We start from the raw sequence: 24459 nt of genomic DNA on the forward strand, positions 1-24459 counted from the left end.
CGCACTCTTATTTTGGGATGAAATTTCACTGACACGTCACATGACGGCGCTGCATGCAGGAGATCAGCAGGTTTTGGCAGTAGGAGAACTCAGCTTTCTGGGTCAATATAGACCTTTTCATTGTCATTCTGTTGCTAGGGCAACAGGTTTGGTCCAAGTTTACTTCCTGTCAGCTACTGCATTAACAAACATTGCATAGGAACATACAAAGGGGCTCATTATTTCTTCCATTGACCACATTTACCATCAACACTGATTACACATCCACATTAAAAGTGATGCAACAGCTGATCTCCAGTCTGATCTGTGATTTAGTGTTTGAACAAAAGAAGAAGTACACAAATCACAGCCCTCAACTAGTTCATTCATTAGTGTATTCATCGAGTGGTTGGTTCATTACCTGTCTGACAGGTCGGTCCTCCTGGAGGAACATGGGACTGGACGCTTCCAGCTGGATGGAGGCAGCAGTCAGTAACTCCAAGGACCTGAAGCTCACCTGAAACAGGAAGTCAGTCGTCCGATGGGAACGTAAAAGACTACAGATGTAAAGTATCGAGGATCTATGTGAGGACAATACATCAAACATTTGTGGTTTCTTAGAGAAGTAAGCAAACATTGGCTTTTTTCTCAGGGTTCCACGTTGGTTTCAATGTACGTTCTATATTTACAGTTTAATTTCGGAGAAACTGGAAACGTAGAGGTTCCTTAAGAGACTCACAGCGAGCAGAGCGGGAAGCTGAAGTTGTCCTCCGAGCGTCACCTTCAGCTCTCTGGAGGCCGGCAAATTCAGTCGGCATCGGACCGCCACGCTCACACTGTTACTGTGGTTCTACACAGACAGACAGAAGAAGAAGAAGAAGAGGAGAGGAAGAGAAGAAGAAGAAGAAGAAGAAGAAGAAGAGAGACAGCTGTCTCTCTGTCTCAGTGGCTAAAGGTCATCATGAAACGTCATGGGTCTTACCAGCTGCGACAGGTGAGACAGGTCCTCAGCTGTCACCTGATTGGTTGTTCTGGGCTGAGCAGCACGCAGTGAGAGCCAGCTTCCTGCAGGGAGGAAGAAGAGGAGGAGGAGGAGGAGGAGGAGGTGTGACTGTATTATACTGTATATTTCTCTTTATAGAGTCTGTGTAAATGGATCCATGTAGCTCCTCCTGTCTTATTAAGATGTATGTAACTGTTCCCCCGTGGTATACCTGCTCGATGCTGTAGTCTGTGATGTTCAGCAGCTGGTTCCCCTTCCTGGTCCCAGACCAGATTTCAGCCCTGAACAGGACGTCCTGCACTGAGAAGATGCCCAGGTTCTGGATCTACACGCAAAGTAAAAGATGGCAATAAAAATAAATAGAAATCTCTTATTGTAAACCCTTAAAGTGACGTCTAACACATCCCTGCAGTTATTTAGTTATGATTTATATCATTTTTGTTTTCTAATTGTTAGAGACAAAAAGGTTACATTGTTTGTAGGCAAGTCATTACAGGGGTTGAATTATTTCATTATAGTTTATTTTGTTTCTTTTAATTGCATAGATTGTATGGGTAGAGTCGTAGGAAAGGCGTTTCCCTTTAGACTGGACCACATGTTCAGGTGTATATTCAGGTCTCCTGTTGTGTGTGGCAAACGGCAGAGCGAACAGTTTTTTGTTTGTTTTAAAAGATTAAACGCTGATAGGTGTGGTTTGATAGATGATTTTTCGTTGAACAGAAACATGTCATGGATTGCATCTGTTTTATTTCAATAAATCTTTTGTTTATGGACTTTCGAATGACGGAGTTATTGGAATTATTTGGATCACATGAGTCAGAAAAACCCTCCACAGCCACAGAAATAGTCACAAAATAATTGATTTTATGTACATAGTATCTGTAATACAAAAAAAATCCTAAATGTCCTCTTAAACTGAGATAAGATCAGAACATTTCTGTAATGAGGCCGCAGGATCCTGAAATTATAGTAATGATTCATAATAATAATTTTACACTTCTCCTAGTGTCACATGTCAAATGTCTTCCGTGGAAAAAGGTCTCGCGGACAGACATCAAATAATCAAATATACCAAAAAAACTAGAAAAGTCACATCAGACATGAAAAGTGACATTTCTAGACCAACATGTTCAGTGAACTCACATAATAAGTGAGGTTTGAAGGTGGGAGGGCTGCTGTCTGGTTGGTCCCAGGAGGAGAAGAAGAGGCTGTCTGCTCTGATTTCAAAACGAGGAGGGTTAGGGTCTCTGACAGGAGAAGAGAGGAAGAGTTTTGTTGTAATATAGACTTATTATAAGCATCATTAAAGGGCCATTTCACCCAAAACATACTTAATCTCAGCTAATTTGAGTCTTTATAAACACACTGTTGTACTTAAACTATATGGAGGAACCTGCAAAATAAAAAATAAATAAATAAATGACTTGATAAAACAATAAATGTCATTAAATGTAGCAAAGATATATTAAAATAAAAATAGTCATTAATTAATTGATCAAATGTGACATAATACAAACGGTACATTAAATGACAATACATAGATTTAAAAATAAATATAAAATAATGCAAATAAATACATTAAAAATAAAATACAAAAATAAATTAATAAATAAAAAATAAATGCAAAAATAAATAAATAAATAAATAAAAGGGAAAATTAAACAGAAGACGTAAATGATAAGGGAATTAAATCAAAGATAAATAAATAAAGAAACAAATTAAAAACAAATATCAATTTATGTCACATTTTATCAATTAATTAATGGCTACATTTTATTTTTGATATTATTTTTGCTACATTTAATGACATTTATTAATTAATTTATTGATTCATTTATGTATTTATTAATTTATTTTTGATTTTGGCAGGTTCCGTCCTCCATAAAAAAAGACCACACATCAATAAAATCCAAGTTTATAATATTTCCTGATGTTGTTAAATGTTTTTGTAAACACAGCAGTGGAATATGTTTTACTGCAATCAGCAGAGAAAATGTGCTGATGCTTCATCTATATCTCAAACATCAACTGCCTCTAATTTGTAGGCTCAGAAAATACTGAATTTTTCCTTAACACATTTATCTGAACCCTGATGATAAATAATTGTTGCATTTGTTCGATTTTCAGTAGTTATTTCCTAATGTTTACATGTATGTATGTATGTAGATGATCTATTTCTCTGTTGCATCCTGTTACTGGAACAGTTTTACCAGGAAGTGATGTCACTGACCTGGTGAAGAGGAGGTCAGTTTGGTACTTCAGAGGAGGAAGATGTCGTTGATGTTGTCGTCTGGGTATCCCTCCTCTCCATCACTGATTAACACACACACACAGACTTGTGAAGACATTATATTGACTTATCTCCTGGGACCCTTAGGCCTCACATGAACCTAAATCAGAAACAATAGACCTGGATCTGGACCCTGATCTTGATGGTTTACCTTTTGGGGACCTGGTGTGTGTCCCCACAATGTAGCTATGAAAACAGATGTACAAGTACACACAGAGACACACCTTTGTACTTCTATACTTATAGAGGAACCTGAACCTTAACCCGATCATTTTAACCCTCAAACACCTTTTGAAGACGTGAGAACTAAAGAAAAGACTCCTCAAAAATGTCTTGCTTCTTGTTTTGTTTGCTGCTCACATGAACTCGAACTTGTTCATTTGAAACAAGAAATATATATGATCTGATATTACAACTAAATCGTGTAATAGACCCATTCGTCCACCAGAGGACAGTGTGCCAGTGTCACATTTTGCCTCGCAGAGACGTGAATATACGCGCCTGTATTACGTGCAGTACCAGCAGGGGGAAACAAAACCACTTAATTAGGTTTAAGGGAAAACGTCATGGTTGGACTTTAAAAAAGTACGTAAACTAAGTAAAACACGTACGGAAAACAATGTAACGTCACTACAAAACACGTGAAAACGGCACCAGCTAAATAAAACACCGGTCTCGAACAAGGGGTTAGGATCGAAAGTAAAAAATGACGTCCTTGCGTTTTTTTCCTAACCACTTTTCCCGTGGACCTTGATGGAAAAGGTCATGAGGTCAAGGAAAGAAATTCATAAGGTCTTAGGAAAAGACACCCGTGGTGCTCAGAGAATCCGACTGCACTTCACTAGGCTCCGTAATTATGATGCGACAGCGGCGGATGTCGTGGATACTGCCGTCATGAAACTACAATATTCCAAAGATGGATATAAAATAAGCGCTTCTTCTCCTCGTGCATTCTCACATGGTTTATTCATGCAGGATATATAACAGCTGCTTCAGTGTGACGGAGAGATTACCGCAGGTCCTGCTGCTGTTACACTTTACAATCAACATAAAGGATTATTTTGTCTTAAATGTGGACAACCCGTTGAAAGATATTAGGCTACTTTCATTATTAAGGTTGGAATTGAAATTAAAAAGGAATAGCCTATAAGCTACCAGTCACAAAGGTTTATATGATAAATAGTTCATTGAGTTATGGAGAAGGCGTATAACCATATAAGTGTAGACTAATAAGGGTTCTTCATCCTACTCCTTATAGGCTAATATTTACTGATATTGATTATTTGTTTATTGACATTTTTTTTTCTTCTCTCAGCATCCTGTTTTTTATCAATAATTGATAAAAAAAGAAAGATAAATTGTCTTTAATGAGGACTTTTCTCATTAACCTTCCAAACTCCAAACAAACACCTGAAATAAATCAAACAATTGTCAGAGTGACATCAGCTGTCTCACACCTGCTGGTCGCCATGACTACCCGGACGTGATCCAAGAAGACCGAGCGGCTTGAACTCAAACTCCAGACGGAAGGATACCTGGACAGGAAGAGAGCTGGTTGCTTTCAAAATAAAACAACTGACATTTTCCACCTTCTTCGAATGTTTATGTTAGATTTTAGTTTGGTATGGGCCCTGTACTCTTCCTCCTAACTGGCTCAGTAGGCTGTTATCGTCTATTGGTGAGCCGGAGGAGGAGCATTATTGTTAGGGCAGCGACCTCTAGTAGCCGTAGTAATTATGACGGGAGCAAAAGAGGAAGTCAGGTGACGTCAAACAAATACAGGGCTTTCACCCAGGAGACCAAAAGTCAATGTTGACTCATTTTAACATGTGCAAGTTAACTTATATAACGTGCGTAATTTACTTAACTTAACAAACGTACTCACCCAAACCATGACCCTTTTCTAAACCTAACCAAGTAGTTCACCAATTCCTAACCAATTCACAACGTTAACCACGTGTTCAAAAACTGCGAACCATTTCACAACATGCGATTAGGTGCAGTTTGCCCCGTCTGAAGTATTATAATGGTGGTGATAACGACTGATAACGGCCATTAATGGGCTGATAACATTCAAAATGGGTGCATTTTCTCTGATTAAATAAATACATTCAGTTTCTATATATACTTGTACTTTAAAAGGACAGTAAGACATATCTAAAAATGTTAAAATCCTAAGCGGAAGATGAATATTCAACCTCTGACCCTCTTCAACCATCAGGTCTCATCAGTTTATACTATTCTGAATGTTTTAACGTCCCGACATGTGAAACGCTTTGTGTGGTTTCGTCCTATGATCATCTCAGACTGTGTTTCCCTCCGGCGGCGTCTCACCTCATCCAGCAGCCACCGCCTCATTAACAGGAAGCCCACATAATCTGTACCGCAGTCTGGACCCATAAACTGGACTTCATTCAGACAGCCATCTGTAGAGCAGGCCCTCGGGGTACCATCACGTTTACAGGACGGTCATTAGGCTAATGAAGGATGTTAGTGGATCGCAGATTCCTGCCTCTGTTTAATCACTATCATTAGTCTGACAGCTGTATGAATAACACCTGTTTTACTGTCTGTCCTGCGGTTACAGTTACAACAAACTGAACATTTCACTTACATTTTTATTATCTGTGAAGTCTGTTGTTCTGTATGTTTTATGTTTGGTGAAACTATATTATGAAATTGGTCTAATATCACCTCTCTGGAGAGTACACCAGAAATTAAGTATTGACTTATTGACTGTAAAGTTGGGGGACTCGCAATAGATGAATCAAAACCAGGAGAGTCTGTGCAGCTGGATATATATTATATATAAAATACTCTGACTTTTTACTCCCTAATATGGGCAATAGAGTATAGAAGCAAATACTAAGTGTATTATTGGTTAGATCAGCAGTCTGTGGTGGTAAACATCAGTAGAGGTGTATAGACGCAGAACCTACCTGAGACAAGGACTTCATGAACGGAGCGCTGATGTTACAGCTCCTCTGATTGGCCAGTCTGTCCTCGGAGGAGCACTCAATCTGAATATCTGATTGATCCTGTGGGGAAAGGGGAAGGAGCCTGATGAGTCATAGAGAGTCGTTCTCCATCTCATATGATTGTGAATGATACAAACGCATGAGCGCCAGCTGGAGCTGTTGTTATAAACACATTCTCACTCCCAAATACCAACGTTTGGTCAGTGTTTCTACGTTTAGACTATGACGCTCTACGTACCCCTCTAGCGTCAGTTTAGGACGTGTCAGGGACGGCGTGTCAGTTTCCTCTCGTTACATACATAGTGTCTTTTCAAAATAAACTTCTAACGTAGGTTTACTTCGTTTTTATGTTCACGTACGCAACAAAACTACTTGGTTAGGTTTAGGCAAAAGATTGTGGTTTGGATTAAAATAAGACATAAGAAAGTTACGCAACAAAAGTAAGGTAAAATAAGTCGGCGTTGACTCACGGGACACAAACAGCGGTCTCCTGGGGGAAAGTCTTGTGTTTGTTTGACCCGTCCTACCACACCTCCCACTCACCCTACGCACCCCGTCTCCGTCTTCATCCACACTAATACATTCCAGTTTTAAACCGCATAACTTTTGCTACATTTATGCTTAGCGTTCACACTACTTCGGCGTTTTCAAGCCCCTAAAACGGAGACGTTTGAAAACGCTGCTGATGCCGTTTTAGTTTTAAAACTCCGTGGTTGCGTTTTAATCTGGACAGACAGAAACGGAGACGTTTGACAACGATGACGCAGATGCCCACGTTCATTCCGGATTGGGTCTTATCAGTCATGACGTGTCCTTCCCTGATTCGTCATCACGTAAACCTTTTCCGGAAGAAACCAAACGACATCAGCTTCGACCACCAGCGGTTAATTTCAATGTTACAAGCGTTGCTGACCTCGTTGTCTCTGCTAGCAGCTGTTGTGCAGTTAAATTTTGCATTTTATAATGCTACTACTGCCTACATGCTCAGGAGAGAAGCTGTTTTAAACACAGTGCTGAGCTGCATTTGAAATTAATCTTCAGGTCCACTTCTATGTGACGTCTACTGCTGACCTGCTATCTACCCCTAAAGATCCCCTGTCCCCTCCTAAAAAAGACTAAAACGGGTCAATTGTGGGTCTAGGAGGGTTAAAGAACTGAATGTAGGTTGAATCACTCGTATATGTTTACAGTCAGACAGAGAACAGGAACAAACGTTTATTCTATGAAAACACCAGATTATTTCTGATCTAATGAAACTGATTTAATGCTCCATACATCACCTTGACTATGAGGCTGGAGAAGAGCAGGTTGGAGGAGGTGGAGATGTGGATGGCGGCTCCGTACGCGTTCTCTCCCTGATTCTCCAGTCGAGCAAACACCACCATCCTCCTCCGCCCGCTCTCCACCACGTGCACCGAGGCCTCTGACGCCCCCCGGTGGCTGCAGAGCGACCACGCGGCCCGGTTCCTCGAGCTGCAGAACTGCCTTCAGGAGAAACACAGAATATGAATTAGCATGGGTTCTCTAATAAATTATAATAATACTTGTGTGTGTGTGTTCACTCACTGAACATCCATGAGGTCAGTGTGACTGTGGAGGATGAGGTCAGGAACGCACGTATCTTCCTGCTCACAGCCGTTCCAGAAGGGAAGCTACGGCGAGAATCAAGGATTAATTCACTTCTTTTTGATGAGGCACCACTTTAATATGTCAACACATTCTCACTCCCAACACGTCAAATACCAACGCTTGGTCAGAGGCCCTACGCATCAAACTATGACGCTTTAGGTACTCCTTTAGCAGCAGCGGTCTCACCGGGTGAAAGTCTGTTTGTTTGACCTAACCGGGGTCTGAAATTAGCACTCGCCACCCGCCAAATGCGGGTAATTTGTTGGCAGACAGGGAAAAGGGAAAAGAGAACCGGTTCCTAGTTGGTTCCTAGTTTCCTAGATTCCTTAGCATCTCATGCCTCCGTGACTATCGATTCCTCTGTATTGATGCTTTCTGACAGTTACACATGCACAATGACACATGTGCACGCCTTATCATGTTCCAGTTTGTTTGGGACCGGAGACACGGCGGTGAGAAAAAAAAAGTGTTCAAAAGCATGGCGCTACTAAACCTGAGCACCCTATTTTACCCTGATAATGCGACACTGTGAACAACAAATATGTGTTGAATTGGTCAGGAGGAGAGTTAGTAACGTTAGCTGTTAGAAGCAAAGTCCTGCTTGGTTAAATAAGGGAGCTACTGACGTTAACGGAGGTGCCATTGAGTTACAATTATGAAGCGTTCAAGCTCTGCTCAGTAAAAATGACTATTGGGTGAAGGTAAATTACAATGTTATCATGATGTGTTCAAATGTATGTGTGTTCTTTATGTAAAATATACTGAACATTGAATGACATCAGATCTAAAAATGTTATTCCTTCATTGAGCGCAGAGATTTTAAAGTGGCAGACAAAAGAAAATACTTACCTGTCACAGTGGCAGGAAGTGAAAAAAATCTCAAAATCAAATCACATTGTTAGGAGGCTGGTTGAAAAGGTGTTTTAGCAAAGTGGTTGGTTTAAAAATCTAAGGAAAATGAGGCCTGCCTGGTCGGGACATCTACCTCTGGAGCTCAATACAACAGACTGAGAGACAGGTGTGACATCACCTGGATGAACTCTCACCTCGGCCCTCAGGACGCTCGACCAGTCGGGGTCCAACACCGGCCCCTCGTCTGGGCTCTTCAACCCGGTCTCCAGGATAACTGCAATGGGACGCCCGTAGTCAGTCGTCTCCTGTTCAAAGATACGGTGGTGCGTTTTAGGGATTCACACTGACTTTTAGGATTTGTGTGTTTTATACTGGTTGTGGATCGGGTTGTGATGTTCTGACCTGGATGGAGAAGCCGAGGCGTTGACAGCTCTGACCTCCAACCGGCAGAAACAGACCTCCTGGGCTGCTGTCGGTCTGATTCGTCCAGAACAGCTCGAGGAGGAAAACGCCTCTCATCCAACACCAGACTGTACCAAACAGCTGGGAGGAGGAGAAGGAGGAGGATGAGAAGGATGAGGAGGAGGAGGAGGAGGAGGAGGAGAAGGATGAGGAGGAGGAGGAGGAGGAGGAGGAGGAGGAGAAATGGGTTTTAAAGGAGGCAAAGTAATCCAGTCTCATCAAAGTCTCATCCAGCTCGTATGCAGCACAATGATATTGTAAACACATCGAGAACAGACTTTACAGGTCTTTCAGGTGATATGAAAGAAAGTGATGTCACCAGGTGTTCTCATTGGTGCAAACTGCACTTGTTATGTTTCCAAATGTTGGGCAAGTTTTAAGGGAATTCCTGAAAAGTTGGCAAAATAAAACACGAATCAGCTGTCTTGGAGGGGTAGGGGGACAGAGGATGTTCAGGGGGAGATAACAGGTCAACAGTAGATGTCACATAGAAGTGGTGTACATCATTTAAAAGATGGGAACCTGAAGATTAATTTGAGATGCAGCTCAGCACTGTGAGTCAAGGTGTTCTAGTCATTAATAAGAAATAAACATAATTAATTAATTAAAATAAATAGTGAAAGTGTGTAGGGTTCTTATATAGAAGTATATGATGGTCATCGTCATGCTCTATTATGTCTCATAAGTTGTTGCAGCAATTTTGGGGTTGATACCATTTGTTACACAGATTTGGTGCTAAATTTAACAATTTTTTACCATTGGAGAATTGATAAAAAATTATCAATAATCCCTCCAAAATACCACATTAAGTCACCAAGACCTTGAGGAACACCATAGAAAAAGCCATGCTCTGATTTGGTATCAAAAACTTTTGACATTTGGAGATTTCTGCAAGAATCGCATTTTTCAGCGATTGGATGGCGAGCACTTCTGTTGTGTAAACTGCTCAGAAACCCCCTTATTGTCCATCTAGCTAGGAAAGCCATCCATCCTCTGAATGCTCTAGGTCTCTAGTTTGTGGCTGTAAAGTTTCATGAGGCTGTGATTATCCTAGAGGTCACCACAGGTCATTTTATACAGTGAGGTCAAGTTTCACTACAATGAAATGGCTCCTATGGGGACTAACATCATCACACATGAATACAGTTGGGCTCATTGGATCCACAAGAGTCTCAGCTTTACAGTGATACCCAATTTATGTAATTCAAGACTGTTTAGGGACCCCAGTATGCAGAAATATTCAAAAACACCATTTTGGGAATAGGCGAAAATAACACATTTATACTGCATGAAAAAAACTTCATGTGATTATCATAAAGTGGGCATGTCTGTAAAGGGGAGACTCGTGGGTACCCATAGAACCCATTTTCATTCACATATCTGAAGGTCAGAGGTCAAGAGACCCCTTTGAAAATGGCCATGCCCTCGCCAAAATTTAGCATAAGTTTGGAGCGTTATTTATCCTCCTTCGTGACAAGCTAGTATGACATGGTTGGTACTGATGGATTCATTAGTTTTTCTAGTTTCATATGATACCAGGATCTTCACTCTAGCTTTAAAACTGAAAGACAGTAATGTTGGTCGGGTCTCAGAGGGTTAATACCAAACCATGTTGTATCAAATAAAGGCAGGGTGTCATACTAGCCTACTTTATGAGTGAGAATTACAACTCTGCAATTATTTAAAGATCTTTAATAAAAGACCGTAGTATTTGAAAAATAGAAAGTCCACCCAAAGAGCACCTGAGTGGGAACCATCCCTTTATTTCTAGCACCCTCTGCTGTAACCCTCCAACATCACAGCTCCAGTCACACTGAGCATGAGTCAGAACTCCACGAGGTCAAAGACAGCGTATCAGCCTTCATTTAATATCCTTGTGACAAACCAGGAAACAGGTTGTTATTCTGCCTCACTGAGACGACACACACACACACACACACTGAGAGACGGACGATAAGATTCACCTTCAGACCAAAACCACCGCTTCCACTGAGAGAGGACATCTACAGGAGGGAATACTGGGAATACTGGAATACTACCACTTCAACCAGCTGCTGAATCCACAAACTGAACCAGAGTTTTACAAGAACAAAGACTCAAAGTGAAAGTAACTTTCAGGGAACAGGGAGTGGCTGAGCCGTCTGCCTGCTGTGTTTTCAGCTTCACTCAGAGACTAAATGGCTTCCAGATTAGAGGACGATCTCTGCTGTTCTGTCTGCCACGACATCTTTAAAGATCCTGTCATCCTGTCATGTAGCCACAGCTTCTGTAAAGTCTGTCTGCAGAGCTGGTGGACAGAGAAACACGTCCAAGAGTGTCCAATTTGTAAGAGAAGACATTCAAAGGACTTCCTACTTCCTGACTTGGCTTTAAAGAACGTGTGTGAGAGTTTCTTACAGGAGAGAGCTCAGAGATCTTCAGAGGCTCTCTGCAGTCTGCACTCTGAGAAACTCAAACTCTTCTGTCTGGACCATCAGCAGCCGGTGTGTCACATCTGCAGAGATTCAGAAAAACACACTGACCACAGATTCAGACCCATCGATGAAGCTGCACGACAACACAAGAAGGAACTTCAGGAAACTCTGGAGCCCTTAAAGGAGAAGTTAAAGGTTTTTGAAAGAGTTAAAGTGAAGTTTGATCAAACAGCAGAACACATGAAGGTCCAGGCCCGACACACAGAGAGGCAGATTAAGGAGCAGTTTAAGAAGCTTCACCAGTTTCTAGAAGAGGAAGAGGAGGCCAGGATGGCTGCACTGAGGGAGGAAGAGGAGCAGAAGAGTCAGATGATAAAGGAGAAGATGGAGGCTGTGAGCAGAGAGATAGCAGCTCTTTCAGACACAGTCAGAGCCACAGAGGACGAGCTGAGAGCTGAAGACGTCTCATTCCTGCTCAACTACAAGGCTGCAGTGGAAAGAGTCCAGCAGCGCCCCCTGCTGGAGGATCCACAGCTGCTCTCAGGAGCTCTGATAGACCAGGCAAAACACCTGGGCAACCTGACCTTCAACATCTGGAACAAGATGAAGGACATGGTCTCCTACACTCCTGTGATTCTGGACCCAAACACTGCTTATCCAGTACTCATCCTGTCTGAAGATCTGACCAGTGTGAGACCAGGAAAGAAACAGCAGCTTCCTGATAATCCAGAGAGGATTGATGGTTACTACTGCTCTGTCCTGGGCTCTGAGGGCTTTAACTCAGGGACTCACAGCTGGGACGTCCAGGTTGGAGACAGTACATTCTGGGGACTGGGTGTGTTAGCAGAGTCTGTCCAGAGGAAGGGATACATACCGTCTGGATTATGGAGAATACGGTTCGATGATGGTAAATACAGAGCAGTCTCCCCACCAGGTTCATCCACTGATCTCGTAGTTCAGAAGAAGCCCCAGAGGATCAGAGTGAATCTGGACTGGAACAAAGGAAAGCTGTCGTTCTCTGATCCTGATACTAACACACACATACACACCTACACACACACTTTCACTGAGAGGATGTTTCCATTCATTGCCACTGTGGATGAACTGAAGGTTTTACCAGTGAAGGTCTCTGTGACTGTAGGACAACAGAAATAGATGATGATGATGATGATGATGATGGTGATGATGGTGATGATGATGATGATGATGATGATGATGGTGATGATGATGATGGTGATGATGATGATGATGATGATGATGATGATGATGATGATGACCGACACCACTGCCTTCAACAGGAAACAGCGGCGTATGTTGCACCCTTAAAGACATATGACTCCGTCTTCCTTTTGGCAACTTTTATTCTTCCCAGTTCTGTTGAAGTTATCTTTTACACGAAGCAATCAGAACCGCTCGCACACATATGTAAAACATCAAGCACGTTCCCTAATCGCTACTGCGCTGACTGATGACCTCATCACAGCCTGAACTTTGACCTTTTCAATAATAACATTGCGCTGACTGATGACATCACATCACTCTGAACTTTGACCTCGTGATAATAACATAAATCAGATAATAGTGTAGTGTATATTTCTTCTTAGATAACTTAAATCTATTCTAGGTCAATAAAATGTAAATTATAAAATATTTCTAGGTTGCAACACGTACAGAGCTTCAGAGAGCGAGATTATTGATTATTGATTATATCTTTAATGTGAAGTTTCTGTGTATTTGAACAGCAGGTTCAACCATTGATTTGTTTATTCATGTAAAGTGTTAAAGAGATTTTATTTCACATCATATGTTCACTGTAATTCTTTATTAGAAATGAGATTAAAGCTTCAACTGGAAAATTAAAGTGACTCATGAAGCAGAAACTGGTGGTGCTTTTGTTTTTGATCTGAGGTTGTAACTTTAAAATGTAATATATACTGCATATATATATATATATATATATATAAATATATATATATGCAGTATATATATATATATATATATATATATATATATATATATATATATATAGGGGCTGAAGAGTTTCTGTGCTAGTCCCCAGTAAAACTGGACACTGGAGTGTTATTTAACCTCCTTCAAAGCTAGTATGACATGGTTGGTACCAATGGATTCATTAGGTTTTTTAGTTTCATATGATACTAGTATCTTCACTCTAGCTTTAAAATTCAGCCTGCAACAACCTCTGAAAGACAGAATAGCGGCTGGGCACGCCAGAGTTTTAAGGGGTTAACAGATAAACTATTAATTAAGCTGTTTAAGTCCAAATACAATGCACACAAAGGACCAAATATACTGCAAAGGTAATGTAATACGTTGTGTTCCTAATTACATTTTAAACAGAGTAATAACTTCTTCTTCTTCTTTGTGACTGATTAATAAAGTGGAGCATTTCCTGCTCCTTATTAGTTGTTGGATGCCGAGTGTAGCTGCAGAGCTCCTTCTCATCTGTTTAACAACTGAACTTTTGATTTATGAGCACACAGAGAGCTGAGGTAAGCTGCTTCAGTCCAGCTCAGTTCATGATAGAAAACGCCACGTCTGCACTGAAATAAATAAACTCTCAGGTTTCGTCAACCATGGCTCCTGTCCTCTATCTGTCCACTGGAGCGTGATCGTTTGATACCATGTGGCCATATTGGCGTGTGTGCATGCATGCATCTCTATATGTGTGTCTAATCCGGTCCAGATGATCAGGGGGAAGATGAGGAGAAAGAAAGTAGAGAGGAAGGTATGAAGGTATGAAGTGATGGAGGAGTGACGCAGTTTAACGGCGGCTGGCCGGCGTTAGCTCGTTATAGCGAGGTTTCCATGCAGCCGGCCCGCACATCTGCAGCCAATTACACAGAGACACGACAACACAAAGCACTGTGGGGAATCTCTGCTGCGAGGAAAAGACCACGACAAGACTTTCCACACACAGACGGTAGAAATACCGAACATCTGGGTGAGTCTAGTTAAAATGTCCACACAGATGGGATACCGGACAGCTGTTTGAATCTGTAGAATTCAAATTCATTCATCCAGACGAGCTTCAACATTCACTTCAACTCATTTAAGAAGGCTGTGGGCTACAACCACCACCTGCCAGTGGGCGACCTCCGGGTCAGTGCCCCTCGGCATCAGAGACCAACGCACGGGGTACCCCTCTAGCGTTACTTTTGGTCGCCTTGTCCTTTCAAAATAAACTTCCGTTTTCACAGGAAGTTAGGTTTAGGCAACACAACCACTTAGTTAGGGATAGGAAACGGTGGTGGTTGACATTAACTTCACTGAGGAACAACTCACGGGGCTGACTATATCGACGAGCCACGTGACAAAATAAGTCAACTTTACTTTTAGTTTCACACTGGACACAAACAGAGGTCTTCTGGTTGACAATCTTGTGCTTGTTTACACGGTATGCTTTATGGCGGGGCTACCTTATGATTGACAGGTCGCTACCACGGCGTTGTCCGGTCTTGGAGTTGTCCGTGTTTTCGTCTTAGAACTTTAACCCTTTCACAGTGTGTTTTCACTTCATCAAAGTTAATTATAACATTTTCAGAGTTTGGTTGTAATTAGCTCACTTCATTGTTAACATTTCACCTGAAAATTCAGCATTCAGTTGTACTGGGTTCAACCCTCTCGTGTCACTTCTGGTTGCAAAAAAAACAAGATGGCGACGGGAAACAAACAAGATGGTGACGGCCAAAAACCAACATGGCGACAGCCTTGTTAAATCCAGACTTTTGAGGGTGGAGATAGAAGGATTAGAAGCTCCTCTGAGGGCTCATTAATCTTTACGAAGCTCTTTTTAAAACCCGGCCGATCGTACCTAAAACCCGCCGCAGATGAGACGATAACAAAAGCTGTTTGCTTGATCTTTCCTTCTGTACATGTGGAAACCTGCAGGGAGGAAAAGTACTTCTTTGCAGGAGATTCATTAGCTCTTCACTGGAGGTGCACTGATACCTTTTCTGTTTCCTCCAGAAGTAGCTCACCCAGCAAATCAGTGCATCTGCACTCCCCAAAGAGGTTTAGTTAGTTAGATTATTTTTGGAGGTTTTCGCTGCAGCAGCTCGGCCACAGAGGATGGATTTATCAGAGAAACGAGCTTCTGCACATGATATATTTCCATCAACTTGCAGATTTCTTATGAACGTCGCTCAGAGTCCAAAAAAGACTCGTCCAAACCGAGTATATGTCTTGACCCTGTACGGTCAGTAGGGCTGGGACAATTCACCTATCTACCGATTCGATACCGTCACGATACTTGGGTGCCGATTCGATATGTATTGTGATTTTTAAGTATTGCGATTCGATATTATGATTTATTGTGATTTTTTGTTTTTTTTTTGTCTTTTTTAACACTAGACCATGGGGGAAAAGATGATACATACACTTCTAGGGACTTTTACTTTGGAAAATATCTAAATTAATCCAGTAAAAATGTTTGATTTTCAGCATGTATGTAGTCAGAGATGTCCTGAAGTCAAATATATCAGTCATTGTCAGCAATTATTTATTAGATTTTTTCCAGCAACCCAAAAATCAAAGAATAAAGACATTTCCCTCACAAATTAGTGGTATTTTCTTTTTAATTTATAAGGGGCATGTAATGTTTTATACTTCTGGTGAATATAATCCAATCAATCTTATGTCCATATATGTATTTTTTATATACAGTTCCCTTTGTTAACACCTTATTTTGAAAAGCGGACGTAGTCCCACGTGTATACTTCCTCTAACTTCTCCAAGGTGGTCTCTAGCTCTCCCGTCAGCTCCGTTCTCTTTATACATCCATGGTCAGCTCCATCGGGGCCGTTTGAATGCATTTAACATAAATGTCAGTATATGGGTGCTCTACAGTTGTAGCGTCGGCCCATTTGACCACGGAGATGAGAGTGGCGGCCGGCTTGACCGCACGTTACCGCGATACGATAACGTTTCCTGTCCATGACAGAGTTAGCATGCAGCTTTAGCCATGATGTCTAGCTCTACTTTTCCTGCAATGTGTGAAACCCAAAGTGTTTCCATACTTTACTGGATGTGTAGAGTTTAGCACGCTGGATTTAAAATGTGAGGGTGCCGGTCGTATCCACGCAGACCCTCCGCCGTTTTCTACTTTCTCGCTGCGGTTTGATTTGGTTGAGGGATACGGAACGGATAAGACGTCACGTTACTCAGACTACAACAATAAAAGCGGTAACTTCCTTCTGCCTCCACATTGACTCAAATGAAGCAAATATATCAATTCTGGCATTAAAAAATCTATTTCAAAATCGCAAAAAAAAAAAAAAAAAAGAATTGTGATACATAGGTGAAACGATTTTTTTTCCCACCCCTAACATCTGCATAAAGGACTGTTCCCGCCTTTTCATGTTGAAAGAGCAACGGCCAACGAGGAAACTCCAACACTCGGCTGACCAATCGTGTGACTTCATCACTCAGTGTCAGACTCTTGTGTTTTGCAGGGCTGGCACTCTGCGGTCCGGCTAAAGAGTCTAACATTTAAAAGTCTGGAGAACATTCACAAAATCCATCGGGACCACTCAGCACAAACTCTCTGAAAACTGTCTAAACACGTATTTAATCTGTTGATTCAAACTGAACCGTCGGGGTTATGTCTCACCTGTTTCCTGTTTTAGAAGCTGGTTTGCTGCAGCCAGTGTTGTGATTCTCTAATAATCAGGTGGAGGAAAAGTTGTTTAGTGTTTGTATTCCGGGTTTGATTTTTCTGAACAAAAGCAGCATGTGATGCAACAGTTGTCAGACTTTTCCGTTATAACATGCAAACGCAGCGTCTGTCCTTCTGATCAATAACTGTATCTGTCCAGCAGAGCCCATTGGTCGGGCATTACTGGAGGGGGTTTGAGGTGATGATAATGTGCCATTCATGATGCTAATTTTATTTTTAACTCAGAGTTTTTATTTAACACTGCTGTGAGTCTGATTCTGTCCTGATGGAGCTGGAAACACTTTGAGTTTTTAACCAGTTTTCTGAGGCTGAAATGAAGCCAAAGATTGTCCATGTGTTGATGAAACGTCAGAAGATGTCAGCTGTGGTTGAACTTCCTGCAGAATGAATGCTGTCAAATTAAAAGTTTTCTGTCTGCATTCACCAGCGTTCTCCTGTTATTCATTTATTCTGAATGTTTTAGTCTGAATGTACCTACACAGGTGTTCTCACAGGTCACGTCCTGGTTTTAAAGGCTGATTCTGACACTTTCTAGACTAAATATCTTTCAATTTGAACTTGTAAGAAACATTTCACTACAATAAAATAGTATGTAGTAAGTACTATCCACCTCAATTACACATGTCAGAGTGAATAAAGCTTTTTAGATCAGATTGTCAGGGGATAAAATTAACTGAAAGCTAAATGAATGAATACATAAATTGAAATTTTGTTTTCTTAATTCTTGTGATGCGTTCACTTCAGACTGACTCCAGGTGGATTTTAGAGTCTTTGCAAACATGCTGGATAGATGTGAATGAAAAATTCACACTCAATTCCCCAATTTTTCATTTTATTCAGGAAAGAGTTTTAAAATTTGAAATTTTGTGACTATTTGACGAACAGCTGTGCGACTGGGCTGGCCAATCACACGTCGCATTAAATGGAAGACCACTGATTGACGAATGTGATTTCTAGATCTGGACTTGTACTGATACCCAGCCCTACCGGCCCAATTAAACTAAAACAAAACGCTCAATCTGACAACACCTTTTGCTCATGAATTTACACAATTCACCAAAAGCAACTGAACTGGGGTGTTTTTTTCTCTTTTCTCTCAAGTTCATACAGTCAAAAGGCAGAGCTCAAGTCATAAGACAGAATATATAAATATGATAAAAAGAAAAACAAATTCACCATTGTTATTTGTATTTCTAAATGGAGTTTGGTGGCCTCCTGTGATTCCCAGCATCACTCCAAACACCTTCCACCTGAGCAGATGGAGTCTAATCAGCCACATGGAGAACACCTGTGTTCAGAGCTTTTAAGGCTCACTCACTGGTGTGTTTCTCTCTGTGGACGAACTACGCTCAAGTCACTCAAAGACAGTCACAGACGTGATGTTTATGTTACTGAAACTCAAGTTTAGCAGATTTTATGTTGTCTAAATCCTCCACTAAGATGACATTTTCCACCCTCATGAGGAGATTTATGTGTTTTTACTTCACCACCCTCAGGACTCAACGTCAACATTGAGTCTCTCAGGCAGATCAAACTGACTTTCCTCTTTTCTAAGCTGGCATTGTCTCTCTATGGAGGATGAAATCTGCCAAAAATAAATGACTCGATAAATAAATATGTCATCGAATGTAGTAAAAATAATATTAAAATTAATTTACTTCCTATTTATCTTTGTATTAATTCCCTTATTTATTCACTCTTCTGTTTAATTTTCTCTTTTATTTATTTATTTTCATAATTCTTTAAATGTATTAATTTTAGCACTTTAGTTTTTATTTATTTATTTATTTATTTCTGCACGATTTTCACTTTGCATTTCACCCCTTATTTATTTCCCCAAACTTATTTATTTCTGTATTCTTTTCTTTATACGTTTCTTTATCCATTTCCTTTTTCATTTCTTTGTGCATTTCTGCCTCATCAATTAAAAATCACTAAAAGAGATTTTTTTTAATTTCATGAGAAATTGACTACAAATCTAATGAAGCACCACATAGCACACAGCTTGTATGTGTCTCGTCTTTATTCCAGTATTAACAGACATAGTGAACACATGGAGTTCATTTCTGGGCGGAGCGGCATCACACATCAGTACAAACTGCTTCATATCAAACAATAATGCCACAATCCTTTTAATAATTCACACATATTTACAAAAAGAGTGGACTTTATACAACAAAAGTGCATCTGATATAAATTCAGAAATAATATACAATGTGTTCATAAGATGCATTTACAATTTCCATTAGTATAAAAAAGGAAAATAAAATAAAATCAGCCCTCTTAGGTAGTCTTGTGTTGTCTCATATCTTATTAATCTGCCCTCTGTGTTAAACACTGCTGTTGGTGTGACACAGTGTGTTCATCTCTGCACTGTGAATAAAATAAATTCTTATTTGCATCACGTCTCCCGTCGGTTTAACTCACCAGCTTCATTGTTGAGATTACATCATCATGAGGCATCAGGTGACACACGCGGTCACACAGGTTTCTCAGGTTTTACAACATTTTTCCGAACCACGTATGCAGCAGTTGAAAAGATCCCTGTCACTGGAAACTAGACAACTCTGTTCACTTTGTGTGTTCCTCCATCTAGCGACGCCGCCGTTACCGTTGTGGCAGCCAAATGCGTCCAGGTTGCTCGTAGTAACTAATGTAAATGTTGGCGTAGATAATAAACACAGAGGAGTATGTATTTAAAATTGATTTAAGTGAGATTGAAGACATTTTTTCGAGGACACAGCTGCCGTCACTGCGAGCAACCACGATGCATTCAGCCTCGAGTCACAAGTTAACACGGTTAGCAGACACATGTTCTGTTTGTGATGGCGACCGATTAATGATGATTACTTTGTGGTCATTAGGTTATGGTGACCCAGCCCAGTCGCACAGCAGTTCGTGAAATAGTCATACAATTTAAAGTATTGATTCAAAGACACCATTTTTTTTGTTATGGTCATCACAAAATCTATTTAATCCATGTAATTGTGAACCAGGAAGTAAAGAGATCCCCGCACGCCACGTAAGGAGGAGGTCGGGGTGGGTCAAAAAACACCAGATTTTCACCAGGAGACCGCTGTTTGTGTCCCGTGTGAAACCAGAGGTCAAAGTCGATCTATTTTTCAAATAACTTCCGTACTGAAGTTACAGCACTTCTGGAGTTATTTTGACCCAAACTATGATCTTTTCCTAAACCTAACTAAGTCGTTTTGTTGCCTAAACCTTACCAAGTCGATCTATTCCGAAACCTAACTAAGTCATTTTATTTTGAAAAGACTGGAGCGGAAATTGACACGTGCGTCACGTGTTGCTGGACACTCGTAGGAAAACGCTGAGTGTCACGAAAAAAATACGTAAAATAGTGTGTCTATGTACAAGAATCAAAAAGCTTAAATCCCGTGACTATTTCACAAACTGCCGTGAGACTGTGTTGTGTAGGGAGACGTCACCGCAGAAATGGATTCCTGTATGTCTTTGGCTTGTTCAACTTTGACCCGCTCGACTTAAATCACTTGTGCACACAGTATTTTCAATGCAGCACAAGTTCACAACAGCCATTTTAGGCACATTCACCTTCGTTTATTAGAATAAAATAACACCCGAGTTAGCTTTAAGCTCATTTGTATCAGCGGTCCCTTCAGAGGATGTACATCGAGATTTGTTCTTGGTTACGCGGTGCTACGCTTTAGGTCCAAACTTCTTTTTAAAAACAATATGTTTGGTTAGTTCCATTTTTTGGGGACTGAAATATGAGTAAAATCACACAGTAACTGAAGCTCTAGTGTCTTCCTCTCTACCTTCTTATAACACAAAATAAGTATTTTAAACTGGGGATTGATTTGAAACTTGTGATATGAAAACCGCCGACTGTACACCTGTTTCAGCTGCTTCATTCATCCACCTATTTCTTTAACGCATTAACGCAATCGTTTTTTCCTAGGTTGTAGCGGACTCATTCTTAAAGCTAGAGTGAAGATACTGGTATCATATGAAATAAGAAAACCTAAGGAATCCATCAGTACCAACAATGTTATACTAGCTTGTCATGAAGGAGGTTGAATAATACTACGAAGTCGTGCTGAATTTTGGCGAGGAAAACTGTCATAGTCATTTTCAAAAGGGTCCCTTGACCTCTGACCTCCAGATATGTGAATGAAAATGGGTTCTATGGGTACCCACGAGTCTCCCTTTTACAGACATGCCCACTTTATGATAATCACATGCAGTTTGGGGCAAGTCATAGTCAAGTCAGCACACTCACAGTACCTGTGAGGGTTTCTGAACAACATATGTCATTGTTTTGTGTTGTTAACTTTAAGGTACATTTTGAACTGATAAAAAATGTGTGATTAATTTGCGATTAATCATGATTAAATATCTGAATTGATTGACAGCCCTAGTTGCGACACGTCGTTGTGATTAAAGCACTTTAAATAAACTTGACTTGTTCTCTTGTGGTTGGTGCTGGTGAGCAGTTTGCTGGTTCGTAGATGAGCTGTGGATGGGTTTTGTTCATCAGCTGACAGGATGCGTAGAGCCACACGACGACCCTTTTGATTAACTGGAACATGTTCATATGTTCGGGGCGTGGCTGATTGGCTGATTGGCTGATTGGCTGATTGGCTGATTGGGGCATGGGGGTCCCTGAGTTACAGGTGGAGGCTTGTGATGCATTCAAGTGTTCCTCATCAACTCATAAAGTCAGAAAGTTCTGTTTTCACCACCAAGAAGTTACACGTTGGACCACAGTTCAACTCATATCATAAATTTTGTGACTTTACAAGTTGACGAGGACCAAACGAACGCAGCGTCGTCGTCGCCCACACATTATAGCTCCTCTGCTGCCTTCCCATTGGCTACAGGCTGCTCCTTCTCTTCCTGTCTCCTCCGTCTGTTGAAGAAGCCGAGCTGAGCAGAAAGCAGACACATTTATGGTTTGAAATGCACTTCAACTGACAGCATGATTGACAACATTTCACTTCACACACGATAACTGTTGGTAACGGTTTTAAATTTCCATTATTTGCCACAAGGCAGTCCAAAAGTGACGCCAATGCTGAAGTGCCTTAAACCTGCATTCTCTCAAGTAGCCAGAAGGGGGCGACTCCTCTGGTGGCAAAAAGAAGTCTGATTGTATAGAAGTCTATGAGAAAATGAGCCTACTGCTCACTTGATTTATTACCTCAGTAAACATTGTAAACATGAGTTTATGGTCTCAATCGCTAGTTTCAAGTCTTCTTCAATACAACATGATGTTCATTTAGTAAATTATGGTCCCATTTAGAGTCAACAGACCATAAAGCAGGGATGCCTTGTGATTGACAGGTCACTACCACGGCGTCGTCCGGTCTGGGAGTTGTCCTTTATTTTCTCTCAGAACTTTAACCCTTTCACAGTGTGTTTTCACTTCAGCAAAGTTAATTATAACATTTTGGTCACCTAAAAACATCTTATTCAGCGTTTGGTTGTAATTAGCTCCACCCTCTCGTGTCACTTCTGGTTGCAAAAAAACAAGATGGTGACAGCCAAAAACCAAGATGGTGACGGCCCAAAACCAAGATGGTGAAGGCCAAAAAAAAAAGATGGTGACGGCCAAAAACCAAGATGGCGACGGCCAAAAACCAAGATGGTGACGGCCCAAAACCAAGATGGCGACGGCCAAAAACCAAGATGGTGACGGCCCAAAACCAAGATGGCAATGACCAAAAATCAAGATGGTTATGGCCAAAAAAACAATATGGCAATGACCAAAAACCAAGACAGCGACGGCTAAATAAGAAATAAATAAGCTTCTGTGAAAAACGTCCGGGGATACTACAGAAGAATCTTACCTGTGACTGGACTGCAGTAGTGGAAGAAGTAACTTAAGTAAAAGTAGTAACACCACAGTGTAAAAAATATTCTGTTACATGAGTCAGAAAGTCCTGCATTCAAAACTTTACTTCAGTAAAAGTATAAAAGTATTTTCATCAAAATGTATGTAAAGTACCAGAAGTAAAAGTATTCATTCTGCAGAATGATCTATATTATATTATTGTATTATAATTATTGATGCATTAATGCGTCCATCACTTTAATGTTGCAGCTGGTAAAGGTGGAGCTATTTCTAATGACTTTATATACTGATGGTAGTTTAATCTATAATAACACATCATCATTTATTTTACTTTGTATTAATAATCTGAATCTGTAAAGTAACTAAAGTTGTCAGATAAATGTAGTGCAGTAAAAAGTCTAATATTTCCCTCTGAGATGTAGAAGAGTAGAAGTATAAAATAGCATAAAATGGAAATACTGCCCACCTTCCATAGTGCCAGGACCAGTAAGGCCAGTAGCAGCAGGCCTCCCAGTGAGCTCCCCAGTATAATCCAGACCGGAACGATGTAATCTTCCTCCTTCCTCAGCTCCAGGATTATCTGAACACATTCACATCATCCACCGACTGAATTTAATTTATTCTCTTCTGACCTTCTGAGCTTTCAACATGCTGGAATAAATTATCTGAAATAAACTCAATAAACCGCAGAAGGTCAAACCCAACATCAACCAAACAGACACACACACACACCTCATTTCTATAAATACTTTATGATCTGAATTTATATTAGACATCACATCATGTAGATTCAGTGGAAGTTACATTTTTAAGGGTCTTTTCTCATGATGCAGCTGATTGTTGTTTGTGTTAGAAGTCACACATGTAGTTTGTTTAACACTTTATCTTTATATTTGTTACATACGGACAAAATAACAAAAACACTACAACAACATGAGGGCAGGATTAAATTGATTTATACAGTTTAATTTTAAAAAAGACTTAAAACCAAAAAAATTAAATGTGATTATGTACCTAAGAAAGGTTAGGTTTTGTACACAATACAAGTGTCTTAACCAGGGCTGTCGATTAAAATATTTAATCACGATTAATCGCATCATTGTCCATAGTTAATTGTGATTAATCGCAAATTAATCACACATTTTATCTGTTCAAAATGTACCTTAAAGGGAGATTTGTCAAGTATTTAATACTCTTATCGACATGGGAGTGGGCAAATATGCTGCTTTATGCAAATGTATGTATATATTTATTATTGGAAATCAATTAACAACAACACAATCATAAAGTGGGCATGTCTGTAAAGGGGAGACTCGTGGGT

General features: G+C 40.5%; 2 protein-coding genes across 4 annotated transcripts in view; one reads left to right on the top strand and one right to left on the bottom strand.

Moving 5' to 3' along the window:
- Window positions 1–24459, bottom strand: part of dgkzb (diacylglycerol kinase, zeta b) — a 269194-nt gene that overhangs the window by 210137 nt on the left and 34598 nt on the right. The gene's annotated exons all lie outside the window — the stretch shown is intronic.
- On the top strand, window positions 10926–13402 carry LOC119486324 (nuclear factor 7, brain-like). The gene has a single exon (XM_037766368.1). The coding sequence runs from the start codon at window positions 11371–11373 to the stop codon at window positions 12760–12762; it is 1392 nt and encodes a 463-aa protein (XP_037622296.1). The 5' UTR covers window positions 10926–11370; the 3' UTR covers window positions 12763–13402.

Source organism: Sebastes umbrosus, chromosome 4 (assembly GCF_015220745.1).
Source record: "Sebastes umbrosus isolate fSebUmb1 chromosome 4, fSebUmb1.pri, whole genome shotgun sequence".
Lineage (NCBI taxonomy): Eukaryota > Metazoa > Chordata > Actinopteri > Perciformes > Sebastidae > Sebastes > Sebastes umbrosus.